Consider the following 17,703-nt stretch of genomic DNA (forward strand, 5'->3'; position numbering starts at 1 on the left):
TGAGGTATCTCAGGGTGGGGAAGGCCATGGAGGGCCTAGTGATGTAACAGGCCAAGGCCTCCCTGACCCACTAAGATACCTCATGCTTCCCCCTGCCTTCCTGCCATGCCGGACTCACCTTGAAAAGATCCATCTCCTCTCTGCCGCAGTTCCTGCTGTTGCCCAGATCTGAGGCCGGGGGATACTTCCACTGCCTTCTGGAAGCCTGATCTGGGTGCCAGAGGCCTCCAGGCTGCTCCCGCCAGGATCTGAGGCTGAGGGATGCTTCTGCAGCCCTCCGGCAGCCTGATCTGAGCACCGGAGGCCTTCTCCAGGCTGCTGCCACCCGGATCTGAGGCTAGGGGCATGCTTTCATGGCTGATCCATCCTCCGGAGTCACATGGAAGCATCCCCGGCTTCTGTTCCATTCTCTGTTGCAGAGAACAGAGGCCTAAAGAACCATGAGATCACATGAGATCAATAGTGTGAGATCTCACCTCATTGATCCAACATAATCTTGAGTTACGGTACTTTAGGCCTCCATTCTCTGCAGATGCACCGAAGGCCTACAGCAGCCAAGAAAGTGAAGGATTTTGATCTTCACAGGGTGAGTATTGAAGGCCTGGTGCCTAGGGAGATCCAGGGTGGGGGTGGGGAGGGAATAACCAGGGTGAATGTTGCAGAGCCTCTGTGGTCACTCGTAAGGGCGAACGACTGCCGTGGTGCTGCAACATTCGTAATTTTGGGACTTGCTTGTAAGCACTAGAGCGCGCTATCATGGAACGCAAATCAAAATGCTTTATAATTAATGATCCAAATAGCATAAACTCTGCAGAATGGTGTTAAACAGACTTTTATTGGTCAGGCATCCTGGGCAGACTTACTTTTGCTGATAAGAACATCCAACCATGGCACATCTTTCCATCCTGACAACCCCATGTTGTTTCGGAGCGAAGAAGCATCCTTGCATGCTTTCGTGAAGAGATGTAGAACAAAGAAGCAAGGACCTGGAAGTCCTGCCATAAAACTTTAAACTCCACCCACTTAACTGCAAAGTTCAGTGTAAAATTCCCCAAAATGATATGATACAGTTACTATGCCATTCAGAGGAAATATTATTTGTTGTTGTTGTTAGTTGCGAAGTCGTGTCCGACCCATCGCGACCCTATGGACAATGTTCCTCCAGGCCTTCCTGTCCTCTACCATCTTCTGGAGTCCATCTAGGCTCACGCCTACAGCTTCAGTGACTCCATCCAGCCACCTCATTCTCTGTCGTCCCCTTCTTCTATTGCCCTCAATCTTTCCCAGCATTAGGCTCTTCTCAAGTGAGTCCTTCCTTCTCATTAGGTGGCCAAAGTATTTGAGTTTTAGCTTCAGGATCTGGCCTTCTAAAGAGCAGTCAGGGTTGATCTCCTCTAGGACTGACCGGTTTGATCGCCTTGCAGTCCAAGGAACTCGCAGGAGTCTTCTCCAGCAAATATTATTATAATACCTTATTAACAATCACTCAGCCAGTTAACAAATTGAGAGTTAATCATAAGTAACCAATGACATTTAGATTAGAAATACAAGTTAATATACAAACCTACTTTGTTATTTTTTCTTATGATCATTAGTGCTTGAAAGGAAAAAATAGGTCCAAAGTTTGTAAAGATTTTTTTAATAGTTGAAAAAAAATTCCAGTCTATTTAGAGATCGCATTGGAGGTGTGCTTGAAACTGTACTTCTATAATGTATTTCTGGAATTCAGACAATATTCCAATGGCAGAATTTCTCTGTTTTTCATCCATTTCTAAGTATAATGATGGGTATGAGAGATGAAGCACCTGATTTTTGAAGCACAATGGTATCTCCTATTCCAATACTTGTATGATTTAAAAGAAACATTTGGACTTAACATAAACATGTTACTAATAACTTAATTTTCAAATGTTCAAATTATTCAATAAATTCTAAAAGCTAAGGATTTTTTAAAATACTACAAAAATGTAGCTAAGTGTATTAGTAGAACTATAGAACGGTTTAAATAATACTGAATGAAATTAATACAATCAACAAATATTTCACTAAGATTTTGTACAGGTTTAATTTTGGAATACAGTATAATAAGGCTATGCTTGATATTCATAACAGAGCCATATAAATGGTTCATTGCCACCAAGTTGTTAATGGCAAACTGCCCATTTTTCATTCTAATAGCTTTGCAAATATTTATCTAATCTAGAAATACTGTTTTTTAAAACCTAACACAAATAAAGGGGAAACTTATATTGGATGATGTCTCAAGTAAAAGTAATCTCTTAAAAATTATTTCTATACATACTGCTTTTATGTGCTAATAGGCTAATAGGCTTTTTATTAGTACGGTATATCACTTATTCTCAAGAATCAGTAAATGAAATGTAGATGTGGCTCCGTAACTCTAGAAATCTATGGTACATTAGTATCTGGAAAATCATGTACAGTTTGAAACTGGTACTCTCAAGATGAAATTCACAACATTTGAAATAGATACAATTGAACTGGGGAAAAAGTGCAGACAAACTGATAAGGAAGCTCAAAATGTCCTCTATGAAAAAAGCAAGAACCTTAGGGCTTAAAGCCTAAAGTCTTAGGAAAAAGGCAATTTAGAGAAAGTATACAAAATCAGACATAAAAAAGTAGATATTCTTCTCTTGACTCAAACATTAGGACACAGTTTGGCCAATGAAGCTGCTGGAAGAAAATTTAAAACAGACATTTCCCCCCCAACCCCCCAAAAAAGTACTTCTCCCTACAAACACATAATTTGTAGAATTCACTACCCTAAGACTCAAATGGGTGTCTTAAAGGGGAGTTGGATTAATTCATGGAAGACAGGTCAACCTAGCACTATTATTCTTGAGACACAGTTACTTGCACTTTAAGAGAAAATGTGCCTCAAAAATATCTGCTGTGGAAAGACATTACATCTCTATTTTGTGAATACTAGAGAAATAACTAGTAGGATAATCTAAGTGATATTATTCTGGGTTAAGATGGGCCCTGGCACAATCTACCAAGGCTTTGTCATATGCTCTTACACTTTTATAACAGTTATGAATAATGTTAGAATCAAATCAAAATTATCTGCTACATCCTAACTATTAGCCTATGCTAGCTCTCTGTCTAAGCTTTCATACATTGGCTGCATTTATACAGGGCAATATACAAATCAATTTTAGATGTAGGTTGAGTTTCTACAACATAAACTGTGTATAACATCTGTGTACATGTTATATTGAATATTGAAAGAACAGTGGAGGTAATAAAGAGTATATAAATTCTTACAAGACAAAAATATATAACTTGTAGCCAGGACTTTTTTTCTCATAGAACGCTCAGCATGGAGTTCCGGCACCTTTTTTGGATGGAACCTTGTACGGTAGGCAAGGCAGGTTGTATGACATGTGTGAGTTCCGGCACCTTTTTCTTTTACAAAAAAAGCACTGCTTGTAGCATTCAAGACTTTTGACAACCTTAATTGTCTGACATTTAGAAGTAATAGAAACTGGGAAATTCAGCAACATTTAGACTACCACGGATCTGTTACTCTTGCCCTAGGCTTTATTCTATTTTATTCTACTACAAGCTTGTCTCAGCCACATACTTCATTCTCATGCCACCTGTTAGATCACAACCAAGAATTTTTTTGCTGATTTTATGATACTTATTATTATGTTACAGACAGAGCATCAGATAACACTATGTGGATTTAATAACTCAAAACTCATTTTGGACTTATTTTATAGAATACTTCATCCAAATCATTCATCTTTCCTGGCTCAAATATTTAATGAAACTGGCATAACTCTGTAGCAGCAGGCACAGTGCCACTCTAACAGATGGGCCTAGACTGTAGGCATGCCAATGAAGCAATATATGCATGAAATCTAAATATTAAATAAAGCTGGAGTTTTCTGCTTTCACCCATTTAATTCCAATCTTTTGAAGCCTTTTGAATGGAATGTGCTGATTCAACATTAAATCATTCCAGAATTAAATAAATGCTTTATATAAACAGTTAATTGGCTATATTCTTCTATACAGAAAAATCAAGAACATTATATAAAATCAATATATATTCAATGAATTTTCCATGAAGAAGTCCTTTGTAAAACCAAAGAAAGATCAATACCAACTACATTTCTCAGCTAAAAATAACCCTGCAAATTTGTAAACATACTGTGCTTAGGAAGAATCTATTCTAAAGATGCATATGGCTGAATTTTATTATTCTTTTGCTAAATGGAACATACTGTGCTTATATATGTAAGTAAGCACTAGCCTGGTTTAGCTCAAGAAACTAAACAAGGTGAGTTCTGGTTAAAACAAGGTGAGTTCTGGTTAAAACTTGGGTGGGAGATAATTAGAAAACATCATCATGATAGCTTACACTTAAGCAAAAATGTAGCAGAAAAAGGCAATAACAAACCACTTCTGTATCATATCAAAAAACAGCAAAGACGTTCCCATGAAGTCACCATGAGTCAGTTCATCTCAAAGGAAATTTTATCTTGTATCTTCTCCTGTCTCCAAATTTTGACATTTGACTAAATACTATATTAATAGTTTACTGAACAGATAAGCGTGATACACTCTATATGGGGCTGCACTTCAAAACAGTACATAAAATCAGCTACTGAAGAATGCAGTGTCAAAACTACTATCTAGTTGTTGAAAAATAGCCCAGATAAACACAAATCCTGGATGTATTACAATAGTTTTCAATTCTTCCTTGTCACACTTGGTAGTTCCCACTGTAAAGATTATCTTTTCCCATATTAACTTTCCTCTAATTTGAAATCATCATAGGTCCTCAAACCATAAGAGCCAGGTGCGCTGCTGGCTCGTGTGTGCCTGCCTTGAGAGCAATCCCGCTGCTGTGCCTCCGTTTTCTTCAACTCGGATGGAGCAGAGGCACCCAAGCTGCTGGTGGCCGCTTGAGTGGGGAGGGCGACAAGAGCGGTGAGGCTTTGTGCCTGCCAGCCAGCCAGCCGGCCAGGTGAGAAGTAGATCGGGCAATAGATGCAGCAGCGGGATTGCTCTCAAACAATAATTTAATTTAATAATTTAATAATTTGATTTCTATACCGCCCTTCTCCCGAAGGACTCAGGGCGGTGAACAGGGCAATACACAATAAAAATCGAATACAAAAATTAAAAAGCCATTAAACATCATGCCCATAAAATCAATACATATTAAAGTTAAAACTAGTTTTAAAAACCCAACCCCATCCCGTCAGACCAGGCCAGCTTGTTCAAAAAAGAATGTTTTGAGATCGCGCCGGAAGGAGCGAAGGTCGGGGGCCATCCGGAGCTCAACCGGTAAACGGTTCCAAAGGTCTGGCGCGCCCACAGAGAACACTCTCCCCCTGGGGGTCACCAATCGGCATTCTTTCATCAGCGGCACCCTGAGGAGGCCCTCTCTGTGGGAGCGCACTGGACGGAGGGAAGTTGACACCAGCTGCAGGTGCACTGCTTGCTCGTGTGCATCTGCCTTATTGAGAACAATCCCACTGCTGCGCCTCCGCTTTCTTCAACTTGGACGGAGCTGAGGAGTCACAGGTGGCCTCTTGAGTGGGGAGGATGAGCTTTGCTGCTGCTGCTGGGCCACACCTGGGCTACACCCTTCCACCCTTTCCCAAACTCCATCACTGGGGAAAGCAGTGGAGTGCTCCGTGCAGAAGGGGAAGCAGCAGCAGTGGTGGAGCACTCCATCAGGGTGGGTGGGTGGAAGCAGTGGCGGTGGGGTGCTCCATGCAGGGAGGAAGCAGCAGGGGAACGCATCAGGGGAGGCAGAAGCAGCAGGGCGCTCCATGCAAGGGGGGGAATGAGCAGAGTTTTGTGGCTCCCAGTGTTTTCTTTTCTGTGGGAAACTGGTCTAAATGGCTCTTTGAGTGTTTAAAGTTGCTGACCCCTACACTTAGACTGACCTGGCTCTCTCATTTTATCAGATTTAGGGAATCACCAAAGCTACTGGAAAAAACTTCTCATTACAGCAAGACATCTCAACTTTTATTTCTGAGCATATAGTTCTGAAGCACTCTTATCATACAATTCTGCCAAATGAACAAGCCTTATTATTTATTAATAAAACTACGGTAATTGTGTTCTTGACATGGCTGGGTAGATTCCGTCAATTAAAATACTTGTTAGAAGTCCAACATAAATCTAAGTAAATTGTTTACTTTAAACTCTGATCAAAATAAAATGTCTTCATCTCAATAAAACAGATGATTGGAAAGTAGAATATTTTTATCCCAGACTGATCTCCTTCAAAATCAGTATTCTATTTCTAGTACAAGAGGGGGCTCTGAAGCCCTAAAATGTCAAAAACTATTTTAACTAAGTTTGTTGCTGCTCTGAATTTACTGGTGCATGATATGTATATTGCAATATATTAACAAAATAATAACTATAGCCTTTATAAGAGAGACTTAGAACTCACAGTCACTGCTTTCTAGGCCAGCACCTTAACAACTACACAAAACTCTCAATTCCTCTTTTAAACATGCGTTACAGTGTACAAGCATTATAAGTTTTTAAAAAACTAATAGATTGTATGAATCAAATATTCAGTCATGTGAGGTAAAAAAAATCCACAAAAATTTCCTCAGATAGACAATTAATTTCTCCAAGGAAATATTATGTCTCATAAATTCATTAATAATGAATGGATGTCAGTCACAAATCCAATGCTACATTTATCCAACATCTCAGTAGACAGCAGTACTTGCCTCTCCTTATCAGGGCTTGGAAGAAGAGTTTTGTAGGATTAAACCACAATGGAAGAGTAGCAGGGAACTCTAGAGATATAGACTAGACTGAGAAGGTAGATGAACATCCTAAACTTCATAAGCCAATCCATGAAGTCATGGAAATGAAGATATGAACTCAGCTGGAAAGAAATTCAGAAACACCATTATTTATGCAAAAGACAGATACCCTGAATTCCACACAAATCTTCCAAAAATAATTTTAAAAATCAGAAAAAATATAAACAAACTGAAATTTTGTGCATTGCCAAGTTCTTCAGTTTTTCCACTTAAGTAGTGAAATTCAGAAGAAGCTAGCCCAGGACATTTTGTATACATTTATAGCAGCATGCTTGCTTCCCATTCAGAAGGTTGAAAGTTCAATCCTAGGTAGTGACAGATTTTTCTCTCCCAGGGCAGAAAGAAAAAAATACCTGCTCGAACTCCACATGCTGTCAGGAAGGGCACTGGCTAGTAAAGGCTCAGGTCCATTCAGTTGCTCTTAGTCTACTCCAAATTAAGGGATTTACAGGGTTGTAAAAAGGAAAGTATATGTGTGTATAAATACATTGGCCAAAACAACTTTCAATAAAAGGGCGTGGCCAAGCCAAAGCATTATTAACTGAAAAACTGATTAAAATTAATTATCTGTAAAATAAGGCATCGATTTCTAAAATGGATTGTCTGCATTCACTCACAGAAACCATTCTCTGTCTGTCTGTCTGTCTCTCTCTCTCTCTCTCTCTCACACACACACACACACACACACACACACACATTCTTACACCATCACTCCCTCCTTTCTTTCAGAAGGGATAAAAGGAAAAGAAAAACCAGAAGGAAGAAAGGATATTAGAAGACAAAAGGAGAAAGACAGTGATGACAGCTCAGCAAGAGTTTATAGTAGGCAGAGAAACATAACCCATGCTTACTTACTCTGTAATTAGTTGTACTGAGTTCAGTGACTCTTAATCCCAGGTAAATACTGTATGTTCAGGAATTCTAGGCCTGTCTACTTGCATTCAAAGGGGAGTAGGAATGAGCATGCTATATCTATCCCACTCTTGCTGTCTTTCACTTGTAGAGATGGTCCCTGTGCTAGGGCCTCCTCTGTCCTCAGAAGTGAACTGAACATCCTGAATTTTAAGAATCTTCACCATTGTCTGAAATTCTCAGTAATGCAATAATTGTTGCTCCTCTTCCTTTCCTATCTCCTTGTAGCCACTGATTTTTATTACTTATAATAAAAATCAACCTCCACACTTTCAACACCTGCTTCTATGATCACATTTTCTTAATGTAACAAGATCCCGTCTCAATTTATAATTATTATTCGGGGTGGGGGGGAAACCTTCCATTTGGGTAATTAGTATATTAGGCAAGTTTAATATTATTCAGATGGCCATCCTTAGCAATTATGTAAAAAATATATATTTGTCACTAATCAGCACAAAAACAAAAACTTCCTAGACTGTCACCCTAACCTGCACAAAATTTTCCTTTAGTTCAAATATTTTCAGAAACTCCAAATTATCAACATTATTATGACAAGTGAACAATGACCTTGATTTCTCACCTTTTGAATATATTACTGGAATTTCTAGATTTGACTTCAGGTGCATATAGTTTGAATCTTGTGTTATCTAAAGAACACTGCAATGCAACAAACACAACTCTGTAGACTAATAGTTTCATCAAAGGATGCTCAATACATTTTAGTCTTCAGGGAAGTAAAAGAATTAAGGAGTGGAGTGGAGTGGAGAACAGACTAGAGTGGAGTGGAGTGGAGTGGAGTGGAGTAGGCTAGGGTAGGGTAGGGAAAGACAGGTCACTTTATTTGATGAAGTGTGATTACATAGACAAGGAATTTGTCTTCGGTGAAGAAGTTGCCAGTTTACATGCAAAACAACAGAGTAATAATAATCATAATGATACCAATAAAAGAAGGTAATAGAAAAGATGAGAGGGATAATACTGTAATAATACAGCCATACCATATTGGTAAATGTACTATGAGAATTAGGTGTTCAGCAGAGTGATGGCACAAGGGAAAAAACAGTGTCTAACTGTTTTGGCATGCAGTGCCCTGTAGCAGCATCACAAGGGGAGGAGTTGAAACTGTTTATGTCCAGGATGTGAGGGGTCTATACGTATTTTCTCAGCCCTCTTTCTGACCATGTAATGTACAGGTCTTCAGTGGAAGGTATGTTTCAATTACCCAAAATAAGAGTCACATTTTAGAATACTACTACAGTATTACAAGTTTTTGACTGACTTAACATTATACTATAATCTAAAATTGATCTGAATAATATTCAGCTGAAACCCAAATTAACAAAGAAATTAACAAGCTAGAATAGGCAATGTCTTGAAAAGGCTATAAGACTCATATTATGTAAAAATAGTTCAATTTATCAAAAAATATGAAAAATGTACAATCAAGATCCAACTAGAAAACTCAGTATACAGCATTTATTATAATAGTGAAATAACTGTCAAAATTTTTTTGATACAACATAATTGTAACCTTTAGATGGAAAACCTTGAGAATGAGACCTTCAGAAAAATCTAGTTTCTCTTAGACACCTAGAGAACTATAGATAATACTGTATTTTTTATTAAAAAAACAACAAAAAAACACTGAATGATTGATATACGGATGAATGTGGTATAATCTTACAATAATATAAATAGCAATATAAATAAAATGCATGCTATATAGTGTATCATTTTTGGGGAATTCTTTGAAATCTTATGATTTGCAGTAGGAAATAAATGAGTCGAAGGTAATTTTATACCTGCAGCAGCCTCTTATTAGAACTGAACACTCATCTTTCTACTTCAGCTTTTGTTACACGAAAGTTGATAATAATCCTCAGTAATTTATCAATTTGCACCACCAATAAATAAATATAAGATTGAATCTTCATCATTCAAAATTATTTATTTATGTAATATTTTCTACCTCAATTTTCTAATGCATAGTCTCAATCAGCAAAAAATACATTATTCTGAATTCATTATAATTAAAAGTCACTGGCATGCACTGATGTTTCATGTTGATTCTATAAACTCAAAAACTACAAAGCAGATGCTTTTATATAACTGTACTTTCTAGAACACACCAAATTGTAATAATAAATTATGCTTGATATTAAGAAGGGAATAAAAGAACACAACTGCATATTAATAGCACAATTTAAAGAATGCTATAAAGTTCTATTTGATAGTTAAAAGCAACTTAAATAAAACTGTCAATATAAATTATACATTGAATTAATTCTAACTCTGCATGGAAATGCTTCCTGAGAGATTTGCCAGTCAAAACTGTCATTTTGGCACTTGTAGCTGATAATCCTCCAACTCTACTTCATTCACCGAGCCATCAATTTACTTATAATTCTTCTCATCTTCTCATCTTATCGAAGAAAGTAAAAAAACATTTAGACTGTCAAATTAAATATAAAATCAGATGTTAGTTTGGTATTGCATGAGAGCTTTTCTAATGATAAAAACATCTGCTTGTGAAAAGTGATCTTCATCAAGATATGAAGAAGGAAATGGTTAAAATCATTTTTATGTCATTTTCAAACCAATCTCCCATGGCTACAATTTAAAGTAATTTAAAATAAAAGAAACAAAAATCATTAAGAAGCACACCAGATGATGGAGAAGAAACAATGGTTGGAAACTGATCAAAGAGAGAAGCAACCTGGAATTAAGGAGAAACCTCCTGACAGTGAGGACAATTAACCAGCGGAATAGCTTGCTCCATCACTGGAGATTTTTAAAAATAGGCCAGACAGTTACTTGTCTGAGATGGTATAGGTTCTCCTGCTTGAACAGGGGGCTGGACTGGAAGACCTCCAAGGTCAGTTCCAGCTCTATTCTTCTCTTCTAATTTATTCTATTCACTTCTCCATTCCATTCCTCCTAGTTCTGCCAAAGTAACTAACCAACGTTGGTCTGAGGAAAAAAACCAATATATCACATAAGTAGTACTCTTCATATTCAGTAGAAAATATATAACATCCATGCTTCTACGCTATACCACAACATACCTCTGCTTTGGATAGAAGAGGGATATAGAAGATGAAGTAGTACAGAATATATTATTTATAGATTTTAATACTGTACACATACACAGTTTGTGTACATATAAAATTCTTTCCATAAACTGATATAATAGATTATTACAAAAGATGTTTCATTGAATAATAGAATAAATTTGGGCAAAGAATAGCATATTAAACAAATATTAGAGCTAAAAGTTGGTAATTTTCAACATTTAACTGTGCATGCTGATAAATACCTTATTATAATAAAAAGGCTTTTTTTAACCCTAAGAATCATGCATAGAATCAAACTGGAAACCACTGAGTTGATCATAAAAAAACAAGTCCATTTATAGGGAAGGCTATGAAATACACCCTATCTTAAAGTAGTATATTTTACATTAATTATGAAAATATCTGATATATACCAGATTATGAACTAAATGTTATGGTTTAATTCACTGTCACAACTAAAACCTTTATACTAAAAATAATTAAATAAATTTTTCAATAAATTGAGATTACAAATTACCCAAACATATGTATGTAAGCAATATTAAAACTGTATGTAAGGTAATCAACACAACAAAATCCATTTTAGGGTTACTTTGGGAAACTACTCTACAACTCTGCAAAGTTAAGAGCAGAATTACCAGAGATCAGATTTTAATAAACTATAGTCTTTAGAAGAGAGGATGAGAACTATATAATAGAGAGAATATAATGAAATCTTCTTGAAACTCAAATACTTTGGCCACCTAATGAGAAGTAAGGACTCACTGGAGAAGAGCCTAATGATGGGAAAGGTTGAGGGTTAAGAGAAGAAGGGGACGACAGAGAATGAGGTGGCTGGATGGAGTCACTGAAGCAGTAGGCGTGAGCTTAAATGGACTCCAGAAGATGGTAGAGGACAGGAAGGCCTGGAGGAACGTTGTCCATAGGGTTGCGATGGGTCGGACATGACTTTGCAACTAACAACAACAACAATGAAATCTTCATACGATGATTATTTGTAAGAAAAGAATTTCACCCCTTTAAATAAGTAAAAAACAAGAGAACACTATATGCCTGTGTCAAAACTGAAATGCTAAAAATAAAACATATTAGCATATGCCAGACGGGAGGATCAGTACTGTAATAAAAAGTTCAAAAAGTCCATTTTTCTGATTGTAAATCTTTCAAATTCTCCAAAATGCACATGCATTTTTAAAGAAAATCTTACTAACTTTATGACTATCAAATCAATGAAAAGTGACGTTAAGCAACTAGCTTAGTCTATTTCTCTCTGAACTTTTTTAAAAAGCCTCCTTTTAAATGGGGCAGAAAAATAAAGAAGCACGTGGACAGCTCATTCAATTCAGGATCATGTGGACGATCGAGCCGCATTTACTGAAAAAAAAAACTATTTCCCTGTTAGCAGGGCAAGATCATTCATAATCAACTTTTCCTCCTATTCAAACATTCAAGACAAGTTAAAAAAAAAAAATAATCACCGGTAGAGGTGTGTTGGGTTAACGAAGCACAAAACACGAGAGAAAACTATTACTAAATTCAAGTGAAGTGTCACCCAACGTCTGGCACTTTTCCGCTTAGCGACCTATCAGATGGGAGTCACAGAGAAACTTCCATTTTGGAGAAAGTGGAAGCGCGCAGAAGACCGTCTGGCACAGGGGTCGGCAACCTCGGCTCTTTTATGACTCGTGGACTTCAACTCCCAGAATTCCTGAGCCAGCTATGCTCAGTAATTTCCCTCCTCTCTTTATCCAGTAGGCATTGATGCTTTGATCTAGATATTTCAGAAGGAAGAATTTTTTTCATATAGTCTTCTAATTACTGAATTATTGTTATATGTATTATTTTTACAGGTGACTGAGCTGGAGTGTGTGAGTAGTCAGGCAAATGCGGTCCAAACTCATAAAACAGAATTAAATCAGACAATACAAGAATTAGAAGCAACACTGAAGAAAAAGGAAGAGGTACTTTGTTGTATTTACTGATTCATGTAGTTACTTTAGGGAAAAAATAAGAATATAATAAGATTAAATGTTTTAGGTTGATGTGACTATACCAGGGGTCGGCAACCTCGGCTCTTTTATGACTCGTGGACTTCAACTCCCAGAATTCCTGAGCCAGCCTATGCTCAGTAATTTCCCTCCTCTCTTTATCCAGTAGGCATTGATGCTTTGATCTAGATATTTCAGAAGGAAGAATTTTTTTTCATATAGTCTTCTAATGACTGAATTATTGTTATATGTATTATTTTTACAGGTGACTGAGCTGGAGTGTGTGAGTAGTCAGGCAAATGCGGTCCAAACTCATAAAACAGAATTAAATCAGACAATACAAGAATTAGAAGCAACACTGAAGAAAAAGGAAGAGGTACTTTGTTGTATTTACTGATTCATGTAGTTACTTTAGGGAAAAAAATAAGAATATAATAAGATTAAATGTTTTAGGTTGATGTGACTAGACCAGGGGTAGGCAACCTCGGCTCTTTTATGACTCGTGGACTTCAACTCCCAGAATTCCTGAGCCAGCCTATGCTCAGTAATTTCCCTCCTCTCTTTATCCAGTAGGCATTGATGCTTTGATCTAGATATTTCAGAAGGAAGAATTTTTTTTCATATAGTCTTCTAATGACTGAATTATTGTTATATGTATTATTTTTACAGGTGACTGAGCTGGAGTGTGTGAGTAGTCAGGCAAATGCGGTCCAAACTCATAAAACAGAATTAAATCAGACAATACAAGAATTAGAAGCAACACTGAAGAAAAAGGAAGAGGTACTTTGTTGTATTTACTGATTCATGTAGTTACTTTAGGAAAAAAAAAAGAATATAATAAGATTAAATGTTTTAGGTTGATGTGACTATACCAGGGGTCGGCAACCTCGGCTCTTTTATGACTCGTGGACTTCAACTCCCAGAATTCCTGAGCCAGCTATGCTGGCTCAGGAATTCTGGGAGTTGAAGTCCACGAGTCATAAAAGAGCCGAGGTTGCCGACCCCTGGTCTGGCAGAAAGCTCATCAGCCCGCTGAAAAGTGGCGAAGAGGGAAGAGCGAGCAGCGCTTATTCCGCTTCTCCTCTTTTCAGAGAACGCGGCGCCTGCACTCCCCGTCGCCAGCGGCGGAGAAGGCTGCGAGGAGGACAGCCCGCCCCAGCCTCTAGACCGCTACCAAGACTCCTCACCTCCGCCGCCGCGGCCGCCCTTTATACTTACTTCTTGCCATCGCTGCTGAAGAGCCCGAAGGCCGCCGGAGAAGCGGTGGAGGCTGTGGTGGGCGCCGCCTCCTGGGCCGCTTCAGCTTGAGCATCCCCGGCCTGCTCGTTGTAACCGACGTTGTTGGTCAACATCATCCCCCACCGTACCTTTTCCCCACCGCGACGGCTTGAAAAGCGCCCACCTGGAGCCCGTTTAGCCCGCCCTCCCGCAGCTCCTTGGCGATCCGGCTCTTCCCGGAAGCTGTCGGCCAACGGCAGCCAGAGCCGTGTCACGTGATCGCCGAGAGGGGCGGGGACCGGTGGCCCGACAGACTTTTGGGGGGAGAGCGGCCTAGCGCCGTCGTTGCCAAGGGAACACAAAGCTTCTCCCGGTCTCCGCGCTTCCCGGAAGACACGCCCCTCGTCACGAGGACATCTCCGCCGTGGAGCCTCTCCTCCGCCTTGTCCCGGTCACGAGACGCTCGCTGGCTTTCAGATACTCGCTTGCCACGTATACAAAAGAGAGCTACGCTAGTCTTTTAGAGGTTGCTAGGTATGGAGGAATGTGCTCCGATTCCCACCTTCAGAGTTCGGTCAGTCTTTGAACTTAATGAGGGCGTGACAAGTTAAGCAATTTTTGCACGACGCAGCCAAACAACTGACCAATTACATTTTAGCTTCCTATTCCAATTCAGACCGTGTGGTTAATTGATAGTTTAGTACAGAGGTCTTCAAACTTGGCCCTTTTATGACTTGTGGACTTCAACTCCCAGAATTCCTCAGCCAGCATGGCTGGCTGAGGAATTCTGGGAGTTGAAGTCCACAAGTCATAAAAGGGCCAAGTTTGAAGACCTCTGGTTTAGTATGTTGTGCCAAAGCAAAAGTTTCACTTGGTGACCATGATCATGAGTATGCACTGCAAATACAACGCTAGCAATAGAAAAGCAATATCTCTGTACTAAGATGGGACGTAATTAATAGCCACCTAAGAATCTTTGAGTAATTCACATATGGAATTCCTGACTTCCCAACAAAAATATATCACTTGTCATTTAATGCTTGGGGGCACAGATGGGAAGGCAAGCAAGTGATGGAGAAAAATAAGAAATGATTTCCATTGCTAAGTGGAATAAGTGAGTCGTGCCAGATTTTATGACTTTTTTGCAGTGATTGTTAACTGAATCACTGCAGTTAAATGAATCAAGTGGTCCAATTTTTCTAGTTGACTTTGCTTATTGGAAACAGACTGGGAGGTCACAACTGGTGATCATGTGACCTTGGAACACTACAACCATCATAAATATATGCCATTTTAAAGTGCCCCAATTTTTTTTTATAATATTGTATTAGTTTTCTAATTTTACAATTAAACATTTAAAAAGCAATGTGGTGACTGGGTAATCAATAATTCAAAAACGTACATAAATCTTTAGCACAAATCTCAAGTTACAACATCAGATAAGAAATATCTTTTTCCCTTAATATCTACTATCTCATATTAGGCTAATATAGTTTTTATTATCAACTAAATAAAACCATCTTTGTTACATTTATCAATAATTTTTACCTTATACATATCTTAATTGTGTTTACATTCAATGCTTATATACAGTCAATGTCCTATTACTGCTTTTTTCCCAAGCTTTAGTTTCCCACCAAAATTCAAATTAACATTTGGTATTTATAATTTCCAAGCTTTAGGTGACCAAAGTTTCCCTTGTCTCAACTTCTACCTTTTTCCCTTTTCATAACAAAATCTAATCTAAATATACATCTATTTGCATATAATCTTATTTTATTTTCTAAAAGTTATCTATTTTCCACCATATTAAACCAAAAGTCTATTAGTCTTATTACACATCTTACCTATTCATTTATAGTGTTACTTTATTTTCTAAAAATTATCTAAATTTTCTAAAAATTATCTATTTTCCACTATATTCAACCCTCTAATCAGTAATATGAAATCCCCTCTAATAAATCTAATAAATAGGGTTTCCTGCCTTAGCAGGGGGTTGGACTAGATGACCTCCAAGGTCCCCTCCAACTTCTTCTTCTTCTTATTATTATTATTATTATTATTATTATTATTATTATTATTATTATTTCTTTCAGCCTTATTCTGGCTTTCTTCCTTTGCCAACTAACCTTCCATGTCAATACTTTTGAATCCTCAAAGAATTCTCCCTCTATTATTATATTTGAAATAAGAAAGACCATTTGGTTAGAGTTTTTTTGGAAGAACTAGCCCATTTGCATTCATTAGATTGCCTCCCTATTACTTTAATTTCCACAATTGTCCTGATAGGCTTATCTTCCATTCAGTCTGTTCTTCTTCCTTTTCCTCAAATTTCTTCTGATTTATGTAAAAAGTCTTTTCCAGTTTCAATGTTGTCACTCCCTTTTCTGATTTTTCCATTGGCTGGATCTGTTGGTCAGTTGGATCCTCTTAGTATTTAGTTGTTCCACTTCTCCTGTTATTTTCTGCATTGTTAGTTCTTTGGTTGTAGTCAAGTTCTGGGCTTGTATATCTAAGCTGGCATCTTGTTCCTTTACGTTGCATCTTATTTTGTCACAAGCTGAAAGAATGGTTTCGTGTATTGATTTCAACATAGAAAGGATTTTTCCTGATCTTCATCCATATTCTCTTGAATATGTGTTAAGTTAAAGACTTTAAAATCAAATGTTAAAAATAGTTTTTTATTTTTATAGCTGGGTATGGGACATCTATTTCACATGTTATAGATAGTCTTTATAAGCTTGTTTAATCTTTGTTAACAAATTGGCTGGATTCACATAAAAACAGGTTGATCTGTTAACCATAGTTTACAAATCACAAAGGATAAATGCTTATAGTATTCTTGGCAAAACTACATTATAGTTTAGCATTTTGTTTGACCCAAATGGTTGCAACCCCCAAATGTATGATTCAATAGCAAAGGTAAACTCCCCAGCTGTTGTTGTAACTCAGCCTCCTATGACACACAAATTATCCTTCTAGCAAGCATCAAAGTACTCTGAGTGACCTAGAGGTGTGAGGGCATTGTTAAACTGAGTGCATGGGCCCAAGGAAGTTTATAACAAACCTAGATTTGACTAGGCATCTTGGAGATTTCCCATTGAAAATCAAGCTAGTGAAAATGCCATGTTATGTTTAGATCCTCCAAGCCAATAGCAAGAAAATGAGGAGTTTCAGGCAGGCCATTCCTTTCTATTTATCTGCCTGGCCCTGTTTCTGTACTAATCTTTTCCCTTCACATTGTCCAGAGCTGACCTTGTCAAAGTGTGGAAACTAAAGTAAAAAAGAGATATTTATTTCCTTTGCTATAGGAGCAGATCATTATTTAGGACCTGCATATGGAACCCAACTCATGTCCCCTCTGGACGTGACGAGCTAAGCCTCGGTCTGTCCCATTAGGTCCAACTGGAAGGACATGCTCTCTATCTTCTGTACCCAAGAGTGTCACCTGGCAGGATCCAAGAAGTAGGCCTTTTCTGTCCATAGCACTGATCCTCTGGAACCTCATGTTCTCCCAAGATTAGCTTGGATATGATCTTGCTGGTTTTTTAAAAGCTTTAAAACACTCAATATTTTCCCCAGCATGGAAATTCGAGAGCTTAATTGAACCCGCAAAGTGTTAATTTATTGTTGATCAATATCCTCAGTTGGGTTTTTTTATGCTTTTTAGTT

The 17,703-nt window shown here is 37.9% G+C and overlaps 1 protein-coding gene across 2 annotated transcripts in view; it reads right to left on the reverse strand.

Annotated features, from left to right (window-relative positions):
• The window catches only part of AP3B1 (adaptor related protein complex 3 subunit beta 1), a 167,582-nt gene extending 153,298 nt beyond the window's left edge, over nt 1-14,284 (reverse strand). For both annotated transcript variants that reach the window (XR_014491277.1, XM_083353111.1), the window contains exon 1: nt 14,032-14,284. Coding sequence is in view for 1 of the 2 variants with exons in the window: in XM_083353111.1 (XP_083209237.1) it covers nt 14,032-14,168 (137 nt within the window). In the remaining variant the exon portion in view is untranslated. The remainder of the gene's footprint in view (nt 1-14,031) is intronic.
• Between the last annotated feature and the right edge of the window lie 3,419 nt (nt 14,285-17,703).

This window comes from Vipera ursinii (assembly GCF_947247035.1).
Source record: "Vipera ursinii genome assembly, chromosome: 2".
Lineage (NCBI taxonomy): Eukaryota > Metazoa > Chordata > Lepidosauria > Squamata > Viperidae > Vipera > Vipera ursinii.